The sequence below is a fragment of the Chelonia mydas genome, chromosome 2, assembly GCF_015237465.2.
Source record: "Chelonia mydas isolate rCheMyd1 chromosome 2, rCheMyd1.pri.v2, whole genome shotgun sequence".
NCBI classification, from domain to species: domain Eukaryota; kingdom Metazoa; phylum Chordata; order Testudines; family Cheloniidae; genus Chelonia; species Chelonia mydas.
In genome coordinates, this window is record NC_057850.1 from 225,817,406 (window position 1) to 225,838,880 (window position 21,475).

Below are 21,475 nucleotides of genomic sequence, written 5' to 3' on the forward strand. Positions count from 1 at the left end.
TCTGCCTCTAATCCTAGGTTTGCAGCCCCCTTCTGAGGAGCTCCTGATGAGCCTGAAAGTCATTTTGCAGGAGTGGGTCGGAGGGACCAGTGACCACCTTGTTCGGAGATGAAGAGGATGATAGCAGCACCAGGGGAAGGCCAGGGGTCCTTTCTTCCACCAGGGAAACCTGGACTTCATTACCAGGATCGGAGTCAGAGTCTAGTTTCTGTATGGGAGCAGGCGTGTCATGGCCTGTTTTTCTGATATGGTTGCCGAAGACTACTGGGAGTAAGGCCCCAGCATCATGGGAACCTCCTCATGGGTTCCAATATGGCCAATGTACTGGCCATTGTCCCGGGCACCAGACACCCGCACCGAAGACTGGCACATACGACGACTGGTGCTTCTGTGGGTGAGTACCAAACTTCCCCTCTGACTACGAGGACGACTCCTCCCTTGGGGACCATGGCAGAGCTGTCAGTGCCTCCTTCTGCTAGCTATGATGGGGAGTGGTGCCAGGGGGGAAAGTGATCAGTGACACAGTTCCAGGAATGGATGCTACATACGTGGGGATTGGTGCCAAGACTGTGGACTGACATGGAGTCGGGAATCGAGGTGCTGGAGACCGGTGTCAGGGAGACAGTGACCGCCGCTGAGTCATCAGCAACTGGTGCAGAGAGGAGGGTGGTCAGTACCGAAGAGGTAGGGACCAGCGCTGCGAGGCTGGTGATCGATGACGCGAGGCCAGAGACTGGAAATTAGGCATTAAGACCAGTGCCGGGACACTAGAGAACGGCACTAGCCGAGCGACCACGGAGGCAGGCCCATAGAGGGCTGCCCTTTGGAGGGGGGTGCCCTCACTGGCTCCACAGTTGAAGGAAGGTGTCGCCGTGTGGGCGGCACCAGTAGGACCATCAGGTCTCTGGGTGCCTGAAACACCTCCAGCATTGAGGGCACCATCAGGCATAGGGGACCCCTACCACTCCCTGGAGTCAGCAGTGGTTCCCGTAACGGGCTCGGAGCCCCAGGCAGAAAAGCTGCTTCCCACAGTCACAAAGAAGGCAAACGGCCCAACACCGGTCCTTTGACTGCCACTCCTTTCCCATCCTTCTTCGATGCAGGGGAGCACCCACATTCAGTGTGCTGCTTCCTATGAAGCTTTCTCGGCACCAGTGATGGTGAATGGTGCCGAGGTGAGCCCAATGCCAGTGGAGCGCTCCGTACTGAGGTTGAAGTGCTCAGCACTGAGTCAGAACAGGACAGTTCTAAGGCTGGCCTAAATGCTGCCTCCATCAATAGGGCTTTAAGGCAAATGTCTATCTTTTTGAGTACACTGTCTGAAGCCTTTACAAATGTTATACTTGACGTCTGTTTCCTCCTGACACTTTAGACCTATGTGAGGATTGCTCACCAGCATGGGCTTCTGACAGACTGCACACGGTTGAAGCCTGGACCATGCCCCGTGCCTGGGACACAGCCCCTGAGGGGACCACTAACTATTCTAACTTCTTTATCAAACACTAAGAATAACTACACAAAAGAACTGACGAGTAAGAAACCAATAGGAGCACTTCAAATCGCAAGACAGAAAACGGTGTTCCAGTGACCAACACAAGCAATAAGAAGGAACTGAGAGGGTGCAGGGCCGGCAGCCATAGACCAGCACATGAGCACCGAGCTCCAGGGGATGCCAGAGCTGGCCCTATGAATACCATTAAGGGAAAAAGCTCCAGCAGCCGTGCACGTGATAAAGGCAACTGTGTTGATAGAGGATATTGGGTTTCCCCAAGGTATTTGATTTAGTCCACAAGACATTTTTTATTTAAAAATTGCATTATATGGAATTAAGAGGGCACACATTAGATGGCTTAAAAACTGGCTCACTGACAAATCTCAAAATGTAGCTGTTAATGGGGAAACACCATTGAGCAGGGCTATTTCAGGGGGGACCCCAAGGGTTCGATTCTTGGTCCAACTACCTAATATTTTTATGAACAATCTAGACAATGATAGGGAATCTTTGCTGGTAAAGTTTGCAGATGACAAAGATTAATGGAGTAGTAAATAATGTAAATAATGAGAAGGACAGGTTACTGCTAGAGTAACCCGAATCGCTTAAGTAAATGGGTTTTAAAATAGCCAAATGCAAGGTAATACACCTGGGAACCAAGAACACAAATGATACCTACAGGATACGGGAATATCTTGGAAAGGAATGACTAAGAAAGATTTAGGGGTCATCATGGATAATTACCTCAACGTGAGCTGTCAGTGCAATGCTACAGCAAAAAGGGCATAATGTGATCCTGGCATGTACTTAAAAAAAAAAGTGAATATCAAGTAGAAATAACTAAGTGATTTTGCCTCTGTACACAGCATTGGTAAGACCACTACAAGAATGCTGCACCCAGTTCTGTTGTCCACATGTCCAGAAGGATGTGGAAATACTGGAGAGAGTTCAAAGGAAGGCCACGAAAGTGATCCAAGGGCTGGAAAACAAGCCGTACAAGACTTCAGGAACTCAACTTATGCAGTTTATCAAAGAGAAGGTTGAGATGACTCATCACAGTGTATTGGTACTTACACATGGAAAAGATATGGGGGGTGGAGCGGGCTTTTCAACCTTGTTGACAAAGGCATAAAATCTAAGAGTTGGAAAATGAAGTTAGACAAATTCAGACTTGAAACGATGCAGTTTCTTGGCACTGAGGCTAAATAAACGTTAGAACAGCTTATGGAACAGTGCAGGAGGTGAACTCACGATCACTTGGAGTCTTCAAAAAAATATCAAATCTCTTCTTAAAGGATACATTTTAATCCAGCTTCAAGAAGAAATTCTGCAGCCTGCGTGCACATGGAAGGAAGGGGTGTGTCAGGCTGGATGATTGTGGTAGTATCTTCTGACCTTAAAGTCTGAATCCGTGGGTCCCCTGTTCACTCCTTTCCTTCACAGACTAAGGGGAGACAAGGATTGCCTGTATTATCTCCATTAAGATGTCACCATAATCAAATCTCATGCTTCAAGGTTTCAGCCAGTCACCTGCAGGGGTCAGGAAGAATTCCGCCCTGCCGCCCCCCCCCCCCCCCGAACACAGAATTGGCTTCAGGTATTATTTAGGGGGACGAGGGGGTTAATCTTCCTCTGAATCAGAGTGGCCAGAGGACACCAGACTGGGTAGACCAGTGCTCTGAAGTGAAACAGAGAATCCTTTCTAGATGCCCAGCCAGTGTATCCTGCTCCATACTCGTACTCAAATTACCAGATTTAAGGTCAGGAAGGAATTTTTCCCCAGGTTAGGCACCTTGGGGGACGGGGAAGCATGTTGCCTTCCTCTGTAGAATGGAGCATGGTTCACCTGCTGGGATCATTTAGGCATCTCACCCCTAATCAATGTCCTGCCATTGCCGGGGACTCAGACATTGCTGGCATCTGGTTCTCTCCTGTTCTCTGCCTGTGGCGCACACCATTTAGTTTCCTGAAGGCTGAAATGGTTTGCTCTATTAAAATCTTTGGGCTTAATATGGGGGTATCTGGGTAAAATTTAATAGCCGGTGATATACTAGAGATCAGACTAGATAATTGGATGATTCCTTCTGGCCTTAAAGTCTAAGTAACATAACCCTTAAAGCCCTCTATGTTTTGTTAAACGTCTACTCAAAAATGAGAAGTCATTAAACTGTGTTGATCTTTATAATATTTCCTCTCCTTTATTACTTGCTTCAACAACACTGAAGTGAACAGGGTAGCTCACACCTCTAAGACTAACATCTCCGCAGTATGTCTGCCAAGGCTCCCATTTCCATGTGCCCCATATGCTTTTGTTTCACCTGTTTCTAATACAAGAAATGGCTCCATTGGTAAAAAGCACAATCCTCAGGTTCACTTGATAAGCACGCAATTTCTTTACTAGTATAGCGTAAATTGAAATGACTGCTCTCCTTTTTTTCCCCTTGAGTAGATATGCATTTCTTGCATTCTGGGGTTCACTTCCAACTGCTGACCAGCCACTATATGGGGGACCCAGCAACAAAATAGTTTCTTCTCTCAAGCAAGAGGTTTGTCTCCCCTCTGTCTACTAGATCAAAATTCCTAGAAAACAGCAACTCCCTAAAGGTCAGGAAATATTTGAAATGAAATTTCCTCCAAACCATCTAGGAGGTTAGTCATTTCAGTGACCTGAAGCTTTGTTTAGGACACACTTTCATAAGTGAACGCTTCCATTACAGAATGCCTGTGTGAATATGCTGATGATGCACATTGACTACATGCCTCCGTAACATGTATAAGGCTACATTTGTGGCTGTGGGGCCTGTCCTCACAGCTAGCCAAGTCAGACTTATAATGGCAGAGTCTGGAATTTTATTGCAATTGCTGTGTGAAGGTTCCTAGTTCTATGTTGCCTCTTACCTACAGCAGTAGGTATCTAAAAGAACATTTATTTTTACTGCAGCTAGAATAATAACTAGAACATGTAACAGAGCCTCAGGGGTCAATTCCAAGTTGGTCATTCATATAGCCACCCCACAACCTATTCCAAGATTTTGATTCCACAGTTTTTGCACAACAGGCCTTTGTCTCAAAAGCCAACTAGTATCAACAGAAAGACTGGACATATTTATCAGTTCATGTTCAGTGACAGTCCATATGTATTAAGGACAGAATCAGATATTGGCACTCATCCTTTGAATACTTGGTTTCTGAATAGCAGAAGGCAGAAATTGGAATTAAAGTACAGATAATTTTTACTATTCAACAGCCACATGGATAAGAAAACTCCTTGACCCTTCCAGTAACCACTGGAGAGGAGTTTTAAATTTATAGAACATCTGCTAGCCAGAAGCTGATATTAAGAAAAGCCCTCTGTGAAGAGGTGTATGCCACACTGGCCGAGAGGGTAAATGAGGCCAATTAACTACACAGGCCGCACCTGGAGGAAGAGTCAGGGAGCCGGGATTGACTGGAAGCAGGCTCAGCTGAGCAGGAACAGGTGGGGCCTATTTAAGCCTGGAAGCTAGCAACAGAAGGAGGCAGGTAGTAGTCTGCAGTCACTCCCTGACAGGAGGGTACTTGGGCTGGCAAACCAGGGGGCTTACAAGGTAGGAAGGAATCCAAGTGAAGAGCAACATTGTCTGGGAGTAAGTAGGTCACTGTTTCGAGAGATAGGGTCCCTGGACTGGAACCCAGAGTACAGGGCAGGCCCAGGTTCCCCTACCAGCCACTGGAGGAATGGAATCATTAAAGCAGTAAAGGGAAGACTGCTATTTTCATAGAATCATAGAACTGGAAGGAACCTCGAGAGGTCATCAAGTCCAGTCCCCTGCACTCAAGGCAGGACTAAGTATTAACTAGACAATCCCTGACAGGTGTTTGTCCAACCTGCTCTTAAAAATCCCCAATGATGGAGATTCCACAACCTCCCTAGGCAATTTATTCCAGTGCTTAACCACTCGGACAGTTAGGAAGCTTTTCCTAATGTCCAACCTAAACCACCCTAATACATCCCAGAATGATGTTTGCTTTTTTTTGCAACAGCGTTACACTTCTGACTCATATTTAGCTTGTGATCCACTATGACCCCCCAGATCCCTTTCCGCAGTATTCCTTCCTAGGCAGTCATTTCCCATTTTGTATGTGTGCGACTGATTGTTTCTTCTTAAGTGTAGTACTTTGCATTTCTCCATATTGAATTTCATCATACTTACTTCAGACCATTTCTCCAGTTTGTCCAGATCATTTTGAATTTTAATCCTATCCGCCAAAGCACTTGCAACCCCTCCAAGGTTGGTATCATCCGCAAACTTTATCAGTGTACTCTCTATGCCATTATCTAAATCAATCGATGAAGATATTGAACAGAACCAGACCCAGAACCAAACCCTTCTGGACCCCACTCGTTATGCCCTTCCAGCATGACTGTGAACCACTGATGATTGCTCTCTGGAAATGATTTTCCAACCAGTTATGCATCCACCTTATAGTAGGTTCATAGTAGGTTGCATTTCCCCAGTTTGCTTATGAAAAGGTCATGCGAGACAGTATCAAAAGCCTTACTAAAGTCAAGATATACCACATCTATCACTTCCCCCCCATCCACAAGGCTTGTTACCCTGTCAAAGAACACTATCAGGTTGGTTTGACAAGATTTGTTCTTGACAAATCCATGCTGACTTTATCACCTTTTATCTTTATCACCTTTTACCTATTATCTTTTAGGTGTTTAGGCTGAACCCAATCTGAGTTGTACTGTGACTCCTTTTCTAGTCTTCTGGAACATCTCCCATCTTCCATGACTTTTCAAAGATAATTGTTAACGGCTCATATCTCCTCAGTCAGCTCCTTGAGTATTCTAGGATGCATTTCATCAGGCCATGGTGATCTGAAGATATCTAACTTGTCTGAGTAATTTTTTACTTGTTCTTTCTCTATTTTAGACTCTGATCCTACCTCATTTTCATTGGCATCCACTATGTTAGACGTCCAGTCACCACCAATCTTCTTGGTGAAAACCCAAACAAAGAAGTCATTAAGCACCTCTGCTATTTCCACATTTTCTATTATCTTTCCCCCCTCATTGAGTAATGGGCCTACTCTGTCCTTGGTCTTCCTCTTGCTTGTAATGTATTTGCAGAATGTTTTCTTGTTTCCTTTTACGTCCCTAGCTAGTCTGATCTCGTTTTGTGCCTTTTGTGTAAACACAAATACTTTGGGGTCCGTTCAAAAGCATCCTGTGGTCCGGATTTGGTCGGTGGTCCACCTATTGACTACCCTGCTTTAGAGGCAAGGTGTGCTCCTAACAAGAGCAAGTGGTTTAAGGAGCAAATCAATTCAAATATGATGTTTACCTTCCACTTAACAGAATAATATGTCAAGATAGATATATTTGCATGTTACAATTTTAACTAAATAATCATTTCAGTTGAAGTATTAGAGAAGTATAAATGACTATAGTTCTGCTTCGCTGAAGATTTAATTACAACAGGTTTCTGAGTCCTAGGCCTTTCCTTCATAGTGCAAGACTAAGAGCGGAGGGAGTTCTATTAACGAATTTTGACACCTGAGGGCAACAGTAAAGGGGTAGTGCAAGAGGAAGACACACACCCCCCAAACCACTGCATGCCATCCCCTCCTCCCCTCCAAATATCCCAGCAATTTTCCTCAGTTGCACAAGAGGTGAAGCTTCGTTATGACAGACATTTCAAAATGATTATGACTACAAATATGTGCCAAAGAAAGAGTAAATAAGCTGAGAACACTGAGACACCTTAAAAGTTGATATTGCCCCCAACCCCCCTTCCAAAGGAGATGGTAAGAGAATCCTGTCTGAACTATAGATTAAGTATCTTTCCCTTCTCTAAAATTATCAACTGCTAAGATTCTCACTGCTGGAGTGCAAGCAGCTCGAAGGATGTCCTTTTGAATCAGACAAGGCTGATTCAAAGCATATTCAGATATGTTCAAGGTGTCCAGGGTTCTGAATAATTATCAGTGACTTCATAAGACTTACTATGACCACCTGCAACTGAGAACTGTATCCAGCAAAGGGCTATTAGGATCACTGAACCCAATCTGAGTTGTACCGTGACTCCATCAGTCCCTCTGGTAGGGAGAGACATACAAGAGCCATCTTTCTCAGCGGCTGCAAAAGGCAACCTTTGCTAATGTGGATGTTTCTGGGTACAGTAAGCAGAAGACTGATAGCTTCTAAATTCAAGGAAGTTGAAGAGTTTCCCTCCCCATGGCACCCAATATAAGAGACTCTAGTCTGCCAACTCCCTGATGCAGAGACCTCACATAAGAGCATATGATGGATAAACACAGGCTGTGCCACATACCTGGATGGGAAGGGAAACACAACTGCAACTAGGAATGTCTTATGGAAGAGATCCCACTCCATGTTTTGGAAAGCCCTACAATGACAGAAGTTCAATCCAATGCTGCCCTGCTTATTTATGTAAAATGTTAGTCCAATTGTCTATCTGTACTGTGATTAGTATTTGGAATATACCAGGGTCTCTGAAGGTCCTTAGTGCATACAGGATCACCCTTACTTTGGAAACATTTGTACAACCTGTTCATGGAGTGTCCAAGCACTCTGGAAAGGACATCATTCTGTATAAGCTTCCCTCCCCAGCTTGAACATATCTGGATCAATCCATTCCTAATTATAATTTTTCCATGTACTGCCACGAAATAAAGGAGTCAGGAGGTCATTTGTTTCCTGGATGCAATGCACGTGCACTGCAGTTATCTCAAGTAGATATGTACCAGGGTACTATGACTATAGTTGGGGCCATGGGACTCAACATCCATAGAATAATCAGAACAGTCATTTGCTGGCTCATTCTTATCCTTTCTATCACATGGGTGATATCTTAGATCATGTCTTAGCAGTCAATTCAAAGACTTCCTGCCCTATGTACTGCAATTGTCCACAAAGGACAAGCTGGGAATGAATAGTTTACTCAAAGGTGAAGTGGATCGATCTTTTGACACCCCTCCAAAATAACAATTAATCAGCCAGTTGTCCAAGTAGGGCAACATATATTTTTGCAGGTGGGCTACAATGACCACCGAGCACTTCATGAAAACAGGATGACAGCCCCCAAAACAAGACCCAAAATTGGCAGCACTGTTCTCCTCTGAGATACTTCTGATATTTGGAAGGCACTGTAGGTGCAGAGCACATAATCAGTACCCTTCCTCTAGGAGGAGCATGAAGGCTCCCTGGGTTACAGCCTTGACTTTTCATTCACCAAACATCAATTCTGTTTCCCCAGAGATTCATTACAGTCCAGAGTCACCCTCTGTTTTAACTATCAGGAAATATCTGGGGGGGGTGGGGGGGGGGACCTCCTTCTTCCATCCAGTGACCCAACATCGGGGGCCTCTTTGCCAAGAGGGATTGGATTTCCTGAAATAGCTCCCAACTTTGAAGAGACAGAGCATCATCTGGAAATATTTCAGAAAGCACTGATTTTGTAGCCTCACTGATTAGTGCAAAGGACCAATGTGACCATAAGTAAAAGACCCCGAAGTCTGACTCCAACATGGAGGCCCTACTAGATTACTGGTAATGGTAAACTGGTTAGACACTTGAACCCTTGGGATCCATCAGTTTTTGGTATTCTGGAGGCAAACACTTCATGCAAGGGGTTTGAGCTCCTATTAAGCCAGTAGTAAATATGAATTCTGACTTACAAGAAAGGAGCCTTTTCCTTCCTTTTCTTGTGGAAACATATAGGTTCCTTGCCTTTTGACTATGTCCTCCTTCACCGCCAAGCTCTCAAGAAGATATATCCTTCCTTAATGCTTTTCCTTGACTGATTTCAAGACAGACCCCTGCACCAGCTGCTCCAAAATCAAGTGTGAGGACGCAGCACTTTTATTTGTTGGGGGAAGGAGGGTGTTGAGGTTTCTGGTTCAGGTATCTCAACTATGGTCCTTGCAGATTCCTGAACCAGTTTTACAGCTACTGCTAGAATTGAGGAAAGTAACCCCACTGAGTCATCATCTTGGTACTCCTCTGTAGTGGAGACGTATTTGCCATCATAAGAGTGCTCTTACGCATCCAAGTTAAAAAAACAGCTCTTTCCACTGTGACCTCCACCCCAATCAGCTGCAATTATTTAGGCAATGCAGTCACCTGGATCGTCAGCTTCAGAAAACAGTGACAAAGGTTTTACTCTGAGATCGTACTCTACCAATGCCGGACAAAAAGAGAGCCTAAAAGCCAATTCTGTGGCACTTCTGACAGTTATGCAGAGGACCAGAAGTGAACCTATGAGGTCACTGAATATATACGGGTAACTGGAATTACTATTTCCCTCTCCACTTACAACAGAAAATCCAGAGGCTTCAATGCAGCACTATGAGTCAGAGGCTGCGTTAGGGACACAGCGAGTAAGCTGCTGACACCTTTTGCATCTGTCTTCAGTGGAGCTCAGCACTGACTTCAGCTGTGGAACCTCAACTGTAGCGAGGATCCAATGCCTAGAGACTTTGATAGGGAAACTGCTTAGCTGAGCTCAGCAAAGGGGAGGGGGAAGAGAAGAGATATGGGCTCTAAATACACACAGGTAATGCTAGCACAGAGTCCCTGCATTCAGTTGTCTGCGCCAACTCCAGGTCCCAGAGTTCACCCATCAAAGCATTCTGGGCTGTCCTCATGCCTGGTTTATAGCAGTCTCCCTTGTCTAGGGTGCCTGAAGGTGGTCTTGGAGATGCTCCCCATGAATCTTCAGTGCAGAAGATGACACATACAGGAAAGTCTGGCACCCCCTGTACATTATGGTCAACATACATGGTTGTCTGTCTCACATAAGTACTGCTTGGTAACTTCAAACTGTATTTGTGTAGCAGTCTTCCTCCCTCAAAGATGTACCTGGAAGAAGAGAAACTAGGTGGTGGGGCACTTGAAAAAGCACCAAACAACACTAGCACTAAGAGGAACAACAAAGGACCCCCAGGGGCCAAGAAAATGGAAAAGAGTTTGATGGCCCAAGATCTGTTAAAAACGATGCATTTAGATACCAGCATACCAAAAGAAGAAAAAAAAAAAAAGAAAAAGAAAAAAAAAAGTATTCCTGGGCGTCAAAAGCAGAGATTGCCACATGCTGCTGTGACCCTCCTTTGGTGCATTCAAGGCAAGTGCCAAATGCAGGGCATGCACCACGCACCAAGAAAAAAGTTAGTGCCAGTACAGACACCAATGTATTACAAAAGCACGTCATTGCTCTTGAGCCAAAAGCATTCCAATTTAGGTAACTGACTGGATGGTAGAAACTACTAGATTTATAGGACACAGTTGGCAGAAAACCTGGAGCAATGTAGAAGCACAGTGAATAGAGCGCTCCTTCACCAATCAAATTCAAGGAGGAACTGACCAGAAGATTTGGAGGTTTTCATAAATATCTGACAATAGGTGGTGTGCAGTGGCCAGAATGGGGCCTGGTTCACGCATATCATTGCCCTCTGGAGATCAAAATCTTTTAAGAGCTATGGGAATATTAAGTCTCATGCCGAAGAGTGAGACTCTTTGAGGATAGTGTCTGTTAGTTGAAAAGCTTCACTTTTCTAACTTATATTTTAAATTTGTATTTAGATTATGGAACTTACAATACAGGACTCAGCTGACACAAGAATGGAAAATTTCTTACCAATAATTTCCTTTCTGCTAGCAGCATCTCCCATAATTCTTGAAGTCTGGGCTTCTTTGCTCAGTTTGCAGCTCATGAAGGTGGATGAATATTTGGTGCCACCACTCTGGACATGCACCCCTCTAAAAGTTTCTATAACAGTAATAGTAAAATTCTTAAAAGGTAACTGACCAACTATGTACAACGGACAACAGGGGGGAAAAAAAGTCTCATGATAAAGATCCTACTCAGTATCTGACCTTCTGGTTCTTGAGCCATTTAGGGTGGGCAGAATTCTGGGAGACTATGCTGGCAGAAAGGAAGTTATTGGTAAGAAATTTTCCATTCTGCAGCCTATCGTCTCCCACAATTCTTGACATCCGAGAAGCAGCAAGCAGTTAACAGATGTAGGAGGGTAAAGAATAAGGTCATAAAGAGGGGGAAAAACAGCATCCTTTCCCATTTATAACATTTGCTCAAAAGGCAAAGTCATTTCTGGACCACCGCCTACATTACCTCCCTGCCAAAAGATGTCTCTGCCGAGGACAGGAAATCAACCCTATAGTGCTAGACCAAGGTGGTAGCAGTTGACCAGGTGACCATCTTACAAATTTCTGCTGTGGATGTATTAGCTCTTTCTGCCCATGAACTCTCCAGGAATCGTGTGGAGTTTGCCCTGACTCCATCTGGAGCCAGAACCTCCAATGCCTTATACACTTCCACAATCCATAGTCTAATCCACCTAGCAATAGAGGACTTGGATGCTCTGACTCCTTGGCATTGTAGGTGTAAAAATTCAAGATAGGGCACCCAATCTCCTCAAAGACAATGTATGTTTGAGGTTGAATTTTAGGAGCCTTGAACATCTAAGGTGTGCCATCTTTCCTCAATCCTGTGGCCTTGTACAAAATGAAGGGAGAATCACCTCTCAGGATGTATGGGAGGAAAAAATTCACCTTAGGAATAAGTGATTCATGCAGTAAGTCTCCTGCATAGAAAGGACCACCAGCACCAACACTTGCCTGGTGGATGCGATGTCTAGCAGGAAGCAAGCCTTGATGGACAAATGCAGATGCTGACATCAATGATTCAAAGAGATGGTTTGTCAGGTCCCATTTGGGAAAGAAGTCTGATTACTGACTTTGCTAACTAGACTGCCCTAAGGAATCTGGCTACCTGGGGGTTCTCTGCCAGCGAACCTGCGGAGCTTGGGAACATCTTGCTATTAAGGGCAGACACTTGATTGGCAATGCTGCTGGATTAGAAACCTTTGTCGAAACCCTTCTTAGAGAAAATCCAAGACAACTGGAATTCCTGGATTTCTAGGATTTGGCACTAGCTGCAGAACCTGGTCCAGGGAGAGGAGTATGCTTTCAAACTTGATACTTTTCTAGAAGAAAGAAGTGTCCTGATGACTCTGGAGGAAAGGCCCACTGATATTAGCACTTCCTTTTCAATAGCTAGTCTATTAGATGCAACCAGAAAATAGAAAATCCTGCCCCCAGCTTCAGTTCTGTGTGGAGAGCTATGCGGTTTTTGTCAAAAAGAGATCTGGGAACTATAGGGTTCCCTCAAGGCTTTCCTCCCAAGCACCTGCTGTCTCTTGGTTGGTATTTCTGTGAGGATGAAGGCCAGTCTGTACTCTCCCTCCTGACATCACACCATGCTTTTGAGAATGTTTAGATTTTGCTGCATTGTCCATCATTACCTTGTCTAGCTTCTCTCCAAAAAGCAGCGTTCTTCTAAATTTGGCGGAGCACAGCACCCGCTTCAAGTGGCTATCCACCTTCTGGGCATGGAGCCATAGGTAGTATCTGGTGACCGAGCTGGAGACCATGGCTTTGGCTGAGAATCTTATTTTACACTGTTGCCAGGGAAACTTTCTTTAAAATAGAGCTGAAGTCAGAGTGATCTCTATCCTCGAGAGCTCTGAGATCTTCCAGCCAGGAGAAACATGCCCTCACAAAGCAAGTAGTTACTAGGTTCACCTATGGGAGACTGTGGCCTCCATTTTTCTGAGCTATGGCGTCCTTAGGATAGAACTTCCCTTCTGAGGGGGATAACCATACCTTTTGCCAGGACACTAAGCAGCATCAACCTTCAGTATTTCAGTAACTGGGACCTTTGGTTCCTGGATGCTGTAGAGCATTTCTGTTAATGTGCTTGCCCTTGTCTGGCTTCTCCCATTCATCCCTGATTATTTCCTCAAAGGGGGAGCATAGGTGAATCTCAGTCTCAGGGTAGGATTTCAAGGGCAGAAATTTCCTCAGAGGCTTATTCTCGGGATTCTGTTCAGACTGAATCTGAACTGCGGATACAATGTTGTTGCAAATGGCCTTGAATTTCCGGGGAAGGGATTTTTAGTATTTCCCTGGTTCTGATCAGAGTTAGAGCCAAACAATTCATCATCCTCTGTGAAGGAAGGAGAATCAGAGGACACAGATCTCCTAGACCTTCTAAGCTTTTTTTTCACCTTTTTCGGCTTTGTTTTTCTGGGTTTTTTTGTGCTTTTTTAGTTCATTTAGAGAGTGTATGAGCTCCGTTGTGGCTTTGGTGAGGTTTTTTTGTGACTAGCCTTGCTGAGTACCTGATGTCCTCTCGCATGACGTCTTTGAGTCCCCCTCTTCTGGGTTCCATTTCCTTGAGGAGGGGGGAGGAGAAATGCTTCCAGAGCCTTCCTGGCCAAACTAGGAAGGAGGGGAGGGTGCTTATGAGTCCTTGCTTCTTTTCCCAGGATGCTCAGGACCAATTTTAGGATGGGGGGAGGGGGGGGATTTGTGACCCCACAAGTATGGCCTTTTCTATTCTCTAGAGGCCCCTTGAGACTTACTATGAGTCAGTTGACTGGGGTCCTCTTCATCCCTGGAGCCCCTTCCTACTTTGCACATTTTCCCCCATGTTGGAGTCAGTTGCTCTGGGGGGCCAGGGATCCCACATGCCTGTCTGACTCACAGCCCTGGGACTTAACAAGAGTCAGGGACAGAAGGTTGGGTGCAGGCTGGGCACAACTCACTGTCTGCCCAGTCTGATAGGATAATCTCACAAATCGAGCACCATTTGGCTTTCATTCAATGTGTTTTAGGCTGCTCTGCCATACTTGGAAGGTGCAGAGGAACAAGCAGGGAGGCCCTGCAGCAGAGGCTCCAAAGGATTCAAACACCCAGTTGAAAAACTGGCCCAGGAAGCTGAGGGGGAAATCACTGCTCACCACTGCCTCAGATTTTGACCCAAAAAACCCCTCAGGCAGATGAGAAGGCAGGAGCACTAAAATCTCAGAGGCCCATGAGCGGAAGTAGAGGGGAAATGGCCAGAGCAGCAGCTCTGAACAGTTGATCTGACTCCATGAGCTGCAAAATGTAAAGAGCAGCCCAGACATCAAAAATTGAGGGAGTCAGTGGGCTGCAGAAATAGACATTTTGAGGTTATTAGCTACAGCAGTTAACAGTGTTTCAGCACAGGCTCCTCAATGTAAGCTTTGCTTGCCCAGTTTTGAGATGCACTATGGTCATCTTTACCTGTGGGTATGAATTGGCTGAGAAGAATACATTACATGTATGTTTTAGTTACTTTTAGATGCCTACACAGCAACCTACACTGCAATAAGTACTTTCATATGTAACTCAAGATTCTCTAGGCACACATTTTAACATCCTGTAATACTTGAAACAGTAATGAGAACTAGTTTAATTCTTACTGGTTAAAGTAACTAAGTTGCATCTCATTGAACTCCTTGCAGATCTGAGTCTTCAGCTGACACAATAAGAATGGAAGGATACTATGCTAAACTGCAAGACTTTAAATGTTTAATTGAAATGAAAACAAAGTTTCCCATCCCCATAGGGATCAACTTTAAGCTCTGGCTTAAAATTCATTCCTCAAAGACAGCACCTCCCTCCCTAACAGTGACTGTGAAAATTGAACAGTAGATCTGCTATGTAGTATGGTGTTGGATAATACTTTCATTTCCCGGTACTAGACCCTTGGATTGTGTGTTTAATTAGCCCAGAAAGTGAGACAAAATGAGTGACAGCCTTAGGGTCCAGCAAGCTACCAGTTACAATTGCAGCTGCTATTCTCCCCATACCACCATTACCCCTCCCTCCCAAAAGAGCATCTCTACACATGGCATGTAGTTCTTCTCCACCTCATATAGGCTGCACAGTATTTCCACTTGCCTGACCAAAGTGTCCCAAATGCACCTTACATTTGAATTATTCTCCCCACACACGTAAGAGAGATACCAGAAGAGCCTGTGTGAAAAAATGATTTACCCAAGATCACATGGCAGATCTCTGGACATCTAAGCCAGTACCTTAACTGGAAGATCATTCCTCCTGCTAAGAACGTCTGTGAAATCACCAGAAGATCTGTACCAACAGCAGAGACTAGTCACCAAAACAGATAGGTGAAAGAAAGGGAAATAGGGAACAAAGGACAAGGTGCCCAGTGGGAAGTAGCACAGGGTGACGCAGAACAAAACAGATGGAGCTTCTGGATTGGGTAGGGGGAGGGATATGGTCTGATGCTAGGGGGCAGAAAGTGGTACCCAGGGAGCAAGGGGCATAAGATTTGGCAACAGGGGAGAAAAGACAGCCAGGACATAGGGGCCCCTGGGGCGGAGGGGGCAGGAGAAGACATGAGATTTAGAAGACTTGGCAAATGTCCAGGGATGCAGATGGTAAGGGAGTGAACATGAGGTGAAGGTGCTGAGTTGGGGGGAGACCAGAAGCTAGAACTAGAGTGACTGGGAAGTATGGGGTGAAAGTGGTTGGGGTAGGAGATCAAGAGCCATGCCCAAGCTGCAGTGCAATATTAACATGAAGTGGAGGTGCTGGGCAGACATCAGAATCCATGGCTGGGAGACAGGGATGAAGGAGCCGAGGGGAGACCAGGAACAATGCCCAGGGTGCACAGCGAGGAGGATGGAGGTGCACGAGGTGAAGAGCGAAGGGGTCCAGAAGCTGTGGCTGGGGGAAGATCAAGTATATGATGCAAAAGACCTTAGGGAACAGAAAGACCAGCAGCCCTACTCCATGAGCTGCAAAATGCAAGGGGGGGGGGGGAAGCAAAGGGGAAGAAACTGGGTGGCCAGCCTTTATGCAAAGATATGCAGGAGTGGACATAGGGTTAAGGGGTGGAAGGCAGAAGCCATTTGCAGGGTGTATGGAGAAAAAGGAGGGGGAGCAGCAATTACATTCTGGGTGTGCGCACAGGGAGGATGTGATGAAGGCGCTTGGAGTGACCAGAAGTCATAGCCAGGATGTGTGCACGGAGAGCGGAGTGAGGAGATGGAGAGAAGGAAACAAGGAGACCAGGAGCATGGCCATGATGTGCAAGAGGGTGGCAAGGAGTAGAAGTGGGAGAGAGCAGTAGCCATGCCACCCACAATGCGGAGGTCGGAAGGGTGAAGGAGTCATGCTTTGACTGTATGTGGGAAGAGGGAACAACCAGGAGAGCCAGTGTGGGTGTAGAGGAGCTGAAAGAACAGGGGACCCAGGGTGTTTGTGGCAGGAGGCTTAAAGAGTTGGGGGGCTGCAGCCATGTCCAGTACATGGGAGGTTGGGCCGTGAAGAAGCTGGTCAGTAAGAACCTGAGAGCATGCCCAGGACATACACATGTGTGGGGAGAGAGGTGTGCAGGAGCTGGTTAGGGGGTGAGGAGCCATGTCCATGGTTGTGTTTGAGAGAGAGATGGGGTGAAGGGGCTCAGAGAGAAGAGTTATGTCCTGGATGTATCTGGGGAAGAGGAGGAAAGAGCCAGTGGAGACGGGGGACAGGAAATATGCTCAAGGTATGTGAGGAGGATGGGGAGCAAGAGCCATGACCGGGGACTACATGTCTGGAGGGGGGATGAAGAAGCTGGGGGTGCAGGAACCAGGCCAGGAGGCACATGTGTGCAGGGAGGAGGTGAAGGAGCTGGGAGGGGCAGTAGCTATGCCCAGGATGTGAAAAGAGGAAATGAAGGTGTTGATAGGGGGTGGTAGGTTGGGTGGAAAGAGTGAAGAAGCTAGGGGAAAGAGAGCCAGGGCCAGGCTGGGGAGGAGAGTGTGAAGGAGCTCGTGGGGGAGCATGGCTAGGCTGTGCATGGGGCAGGAACAGCACAGTGGAAGGGGGGGGCGGGGGAAGAGAACATAGCCAGGATACATGTAAGGCAGGGACAGCACAGCTGGGGGGGCGAGCGGGGATAGCACAGAACAGCTGGGGGGGCGAGGACCCCGGGGAGGGGGGGGCGAGGACAGCACAGCTGGGGGGCGGGGACCCCGGGGGGCGGGGGCAGGGACAGCCCCACGGGCGCAGGGGGCAGCCGGCTGCCTGGCCACTCGCTCACCTGCGGCAGCCCCAGGAAGCCGTAGAAGTTTTGCGGCACCTCCTCCACCAGGTCGAAAAGCTCCAGGTCGCCGCTGTCCCAGGCGCGGGCGAGCGGCGGCAGCAGCGCGACGAGCAGCCACAGCGCGCGGAACCGCGGCGCAGGGCTCGGGCGGCCCATGGCCCCTGCCTGGCAGCCGGCGGCAAGACGCGGACGTGGCCCCTGCCCAGGCGACACACGCCCCAGCGGCGGCTCCGCACTGAGTGAAGCGAGGAGGAGGCAGGCTCGGCTCCTCCCGCTGCGACTCCCACGGGGAAGGGGCGTGGCTTGCAGCCCGGCCAATCACCGCCGCTGGCGGCTGTGACCTCACCTCTCCCAGCAACCGCGGGAGACAGTGACTGGAAGCCTGGGGTGGACTGAGCTTCCAGAGCGGGGAAGGGGCTCCAGCGTGGCTGCCACCTCCCCCGCCGCGGGGGGCTGCCTCCTACTCGGGGCTTGGCTGGGGTGGGGGGTCCCCCAGCAACGTCTCCCCCAGCAGGACCCCTCTGAGCGGTCCGGGGTCCCCCGAGCCCTGCACGACAGCGGCGGTTGACGCTGCCTCAGTGAGCGGGGGCCCGACTGGCGGCGGCGCATCTCCGCCTCCTCCAGCACAGCCCTCGGTTCAGTTCCTGCCTCCTCCTTCCCGCTCTCTCGCCCACCGCCAGCCGGGAAGCCGGGCCCTGCCTCTTCTGGCACAGCTAGGGCGATCTCATTTTTAAAAGTGAGCCAGGCCCAGCTAGTATACCTCATCACCCCCCTCCGCCCCCTCACATCCTGAGACTTCCTCCCTCCTGAGGCTGCACCAGGGGTGGGCAAACTGCAGGCCCGGGGCCCGCCTCCGGCCCTCCAGATGTTTTAATGCAGCCCTCAAGTTCCCACTGGGGAGCGCGGTCCAGGGCTTGCCCCTTCTCTGTGCGGCTCTCAGAAGCAGCAGCACGTTCTCCCTCCAGCTCCTGCGTGTAGGAGCAGTGAGAGGGCTCTGCACACTGCCCCCGCCTCAAGTGCCACCCCTGCAGCTCCCATTGGCCGGGAGCTGCAGTCAATGGGAGCTGCAGGGTTGGTGTCTGCGGACAGGGCAGCGTGCAGACCCAGCTGGCTGTACCTCCGCTTGAGAGCTGGAGAAGGGGACATGCTGCTGCTTCTAGGAGCTACCTGAGGTAAGCGCCACCTGGAGCCTGCACTCCGGACTCCCTCCCGTGCCCCAACCCCCTGTCCCAGCCCTGATTCCACTCCTGCCCTCTGAACCCCTCGGTCCCAGCCCAGAGCACCCTCCAGCCCAGAGCACCCTCCTGCACCCCCAACCCCTCATCCCCAGCCCCATCCCAGAGCCCACACCTGGGAAACCGGAGCCCTCACTGTTCCCCACACCCCAACCCCCTGCTCTAGCCTGGAGCCCCCTCCCGCACCCTGAACTCCTCATTTCTAGCCCCACCACAGAGCCCGCACCCCAGGTGGAGCCCTCATCCCCCCCCAACCCCCAATTTCATGAGCATTCGTGGCCCGCCATGCAATTTCCATACCCAGATGTGGCCCTTGGGCCAAAAAGTTTGCCCACCCCTGGTTACACCCACCTCTTTCTTTGCTCCCATCTTTGAACTGGTCAGATTGAATGCTTTTCTCCATATGGAAATGCACCCAAAGACCCTTAACTCTGCCCTGCCGTGACACCAAGATAGAGGAGAAAGACATATTTTAAAAGCGTATTTTAAAAAATCAGGTAAATGTAATTTGGGACCACAACTACTAAAATATCAATCATATGACTAGTGCATGGTGTCACTACAGGGCAAAGTTAAATTTTCTGAGAGACTTGTTATGAATAATTATGCGGCAAAATTACCATTAACTTCTGCCTCCCGCTTCCCCCCCTCCCCCAATTTTTTCTTAATGTTGCCTATGCACAAGATTTCAGCAAGTTACAACTAGGAGTTAAGTTTGTGTGAGTGAAGTTCTGGAGTATTTTTACCTTTAAATGTTTGGATTTAGCTATTAATTCCTTGGCTGTATAGTTTTTGTTTTGGTATTACAACATCCCTGTAAAGCATTTTACTCTACATTACTGATATGTACTCTCAATCTTAACTCCATTTTAACAATTTTACCTGGGAATTTCTTTGTTTACATTAAATATATGTCATACATGAACAATAAAGAAGAACCTCAAATAAAATGTTATATGATATTTCTAATTACTTGAAGATATTAAGCAATTAGCCATTTTCTTAATTTTAACTTTTATGGCCAGGTTCCTCTGTACATTGTGGGTACTTTAGCTCAGGAGTACCACAAAACAATCGGCGCATACATGCCAGTTAAATGATTTTTACAGATGCTTTGTTTTGCCAAAGCAGTTCAAAACAGTTGGAGAAAGCACCAGTTCCCCCTTCCTTCCAGTTCTTCAAATCCCCTGCCTCTTGCATCTCCTACATTCCCCCTTCTTCTTGCAACCCCCTACATTCCTAGTTGTCAATTCGTGATTTTATCATGAGTCTCTCACTTGGTGGTGGTTTTTCATAAAGGTCCAGCTGCTGGAAGCAAGAGATTCTCATGCCATCTCAGCTTTCATTTAAAAAAAACCCAAAACAATACCAAACATTTCTAGCTCTCAGGGTTGTTTACAAAATCTTGAAAATGTGAAGCAAGTGAATCCTAAAGGCTCCAAAACCAGAAGGCAAATGAAAAGAACTCCAACATTTATTTTTAACCCAATCTCACTTTAGAATGCTTCTGGTTGGCAATATTTCATTCTTCCACATGAACATACCCCACATTCTCCTTCCCTCCTGCACCCTGCTTCAGTCCTCTGTGCTTATGCACACATGCATACACGCACACAAGTTTATCCCTCCTAACAAGTAAGCCAGAATTGAAATATTGGAAAGATATTAATGGTCATTTTGCCATGATTTTTCATAAGAAAAATCTTCTGTCATGAAGAATTGCTTGCTTTCAAAATTGCAACCATCTCCCACTAGGACTGAAACCACAGCTGCATTCAGAAAAGAGAGAAGGAGATGAGACACCTAGATCCATTGAAAACAATGAAAGAAAGATACCTTTCTCAAAATGGCCACCAACCGAGGGCAGCTGTGGCTTCAGTCCTACTGAGAATGATAGGAAATGGTAGCCATTTTGAAAGAGGACAGTTCTTTGTGGAATTCTCTGCAGTAAACCATGGTATCCTTCAGCTGAAGAAAGAATGTTTAGTTATGAAGGATAATGGGAAAAAATTACCATTAATCCTAAAATCTATATATTCAAAAGTAGCCTATGAACAAAATTTCAGTATTGGTAAGTTGTAACAACATGGAAAATTTGAAGGGACTGTGTTATTCTGTTACTGAGATTACTTAAGCCAAAAAAGTCCAATACTGGTGGCTAAATTTCTTAGACCTATTTTTTATTTCTAAACTAATTAACAGATTTACTTGTAAATTCTCATAAAATTCATTTTGTACTCAGAGTTATTGATGAATGTTGGGAAGGATAGGCTGTATTTACTATATATATGCAAACCCTTGCTTTACATTCGAAACTCAACTCAACCTTAACTGTGGAGTTGCTGTTTGCACGTCCATAACAATAACTCATTCTCCCTGCCTCTCTATTCTTCTGTCTCAATTTCCTGAATTTTTTCTCCTTGAGACTTTGAGTCCTTTTCCTCCTTGGCTTGAATTGGGCCACACCAGTCTGCCACCTTATTCTCCTAAATCTCTGCTTTCATTTAAAATAAAAGCAATTATCTAGCCCTTACGGTCACAGAGAAAACATTGAAAACATGAAACAAATGTAAACTGATGCAGCTATGTTTGCTGGGTCTGCAATGAGCTTGAAACAATAGACCAGAGAGGTATGAACTTCCTGATTCATCTCAATACCTAATGAAGGTCAACTCAATATCCAGTTATTTAAAATTTCAACATTATTAGTGATTATACTGATATCAAAGCATGTAAGAAAGTAGAGAGATGAGCACAGCTCTACACAGCCTACTCTCAGTGGTGTCTTATTA

At 46.8% G+C, this 21,475-nt stretch overlaps 1 protein-coding gene across 2 annotated transcripts in view; it reads right to left on the bottom strand.

The window, feature by feature from the left end:
* Window positions 1-17,715, bottom strand: part of DNAJC1 (DnaJ heat shock protein family (Hsp40) member C1) — a 194,251-nt gene extending 176,536 nt beyond the window's left edge. The window contains exon 1 of one of the 2 annotated variants that reach the window (XM_037890839.2): window positions 17,446-17,715. In XM_037890839.2, the coding sequence (XP_037746767.1) occupies window positions 17,446-17,604 (159 nt within the window). In that variant the 5' untranslated portion in view covers window positions 17,605-17,715. The remainder of the gene's footprint in view (window positions 1-17,445) is intronic. The other variant, XM_043541316.1, reaches the window with a different exon arrangement.
* Window positions 17,716-21,475: the final 3,760 nt, after the last annotated feature.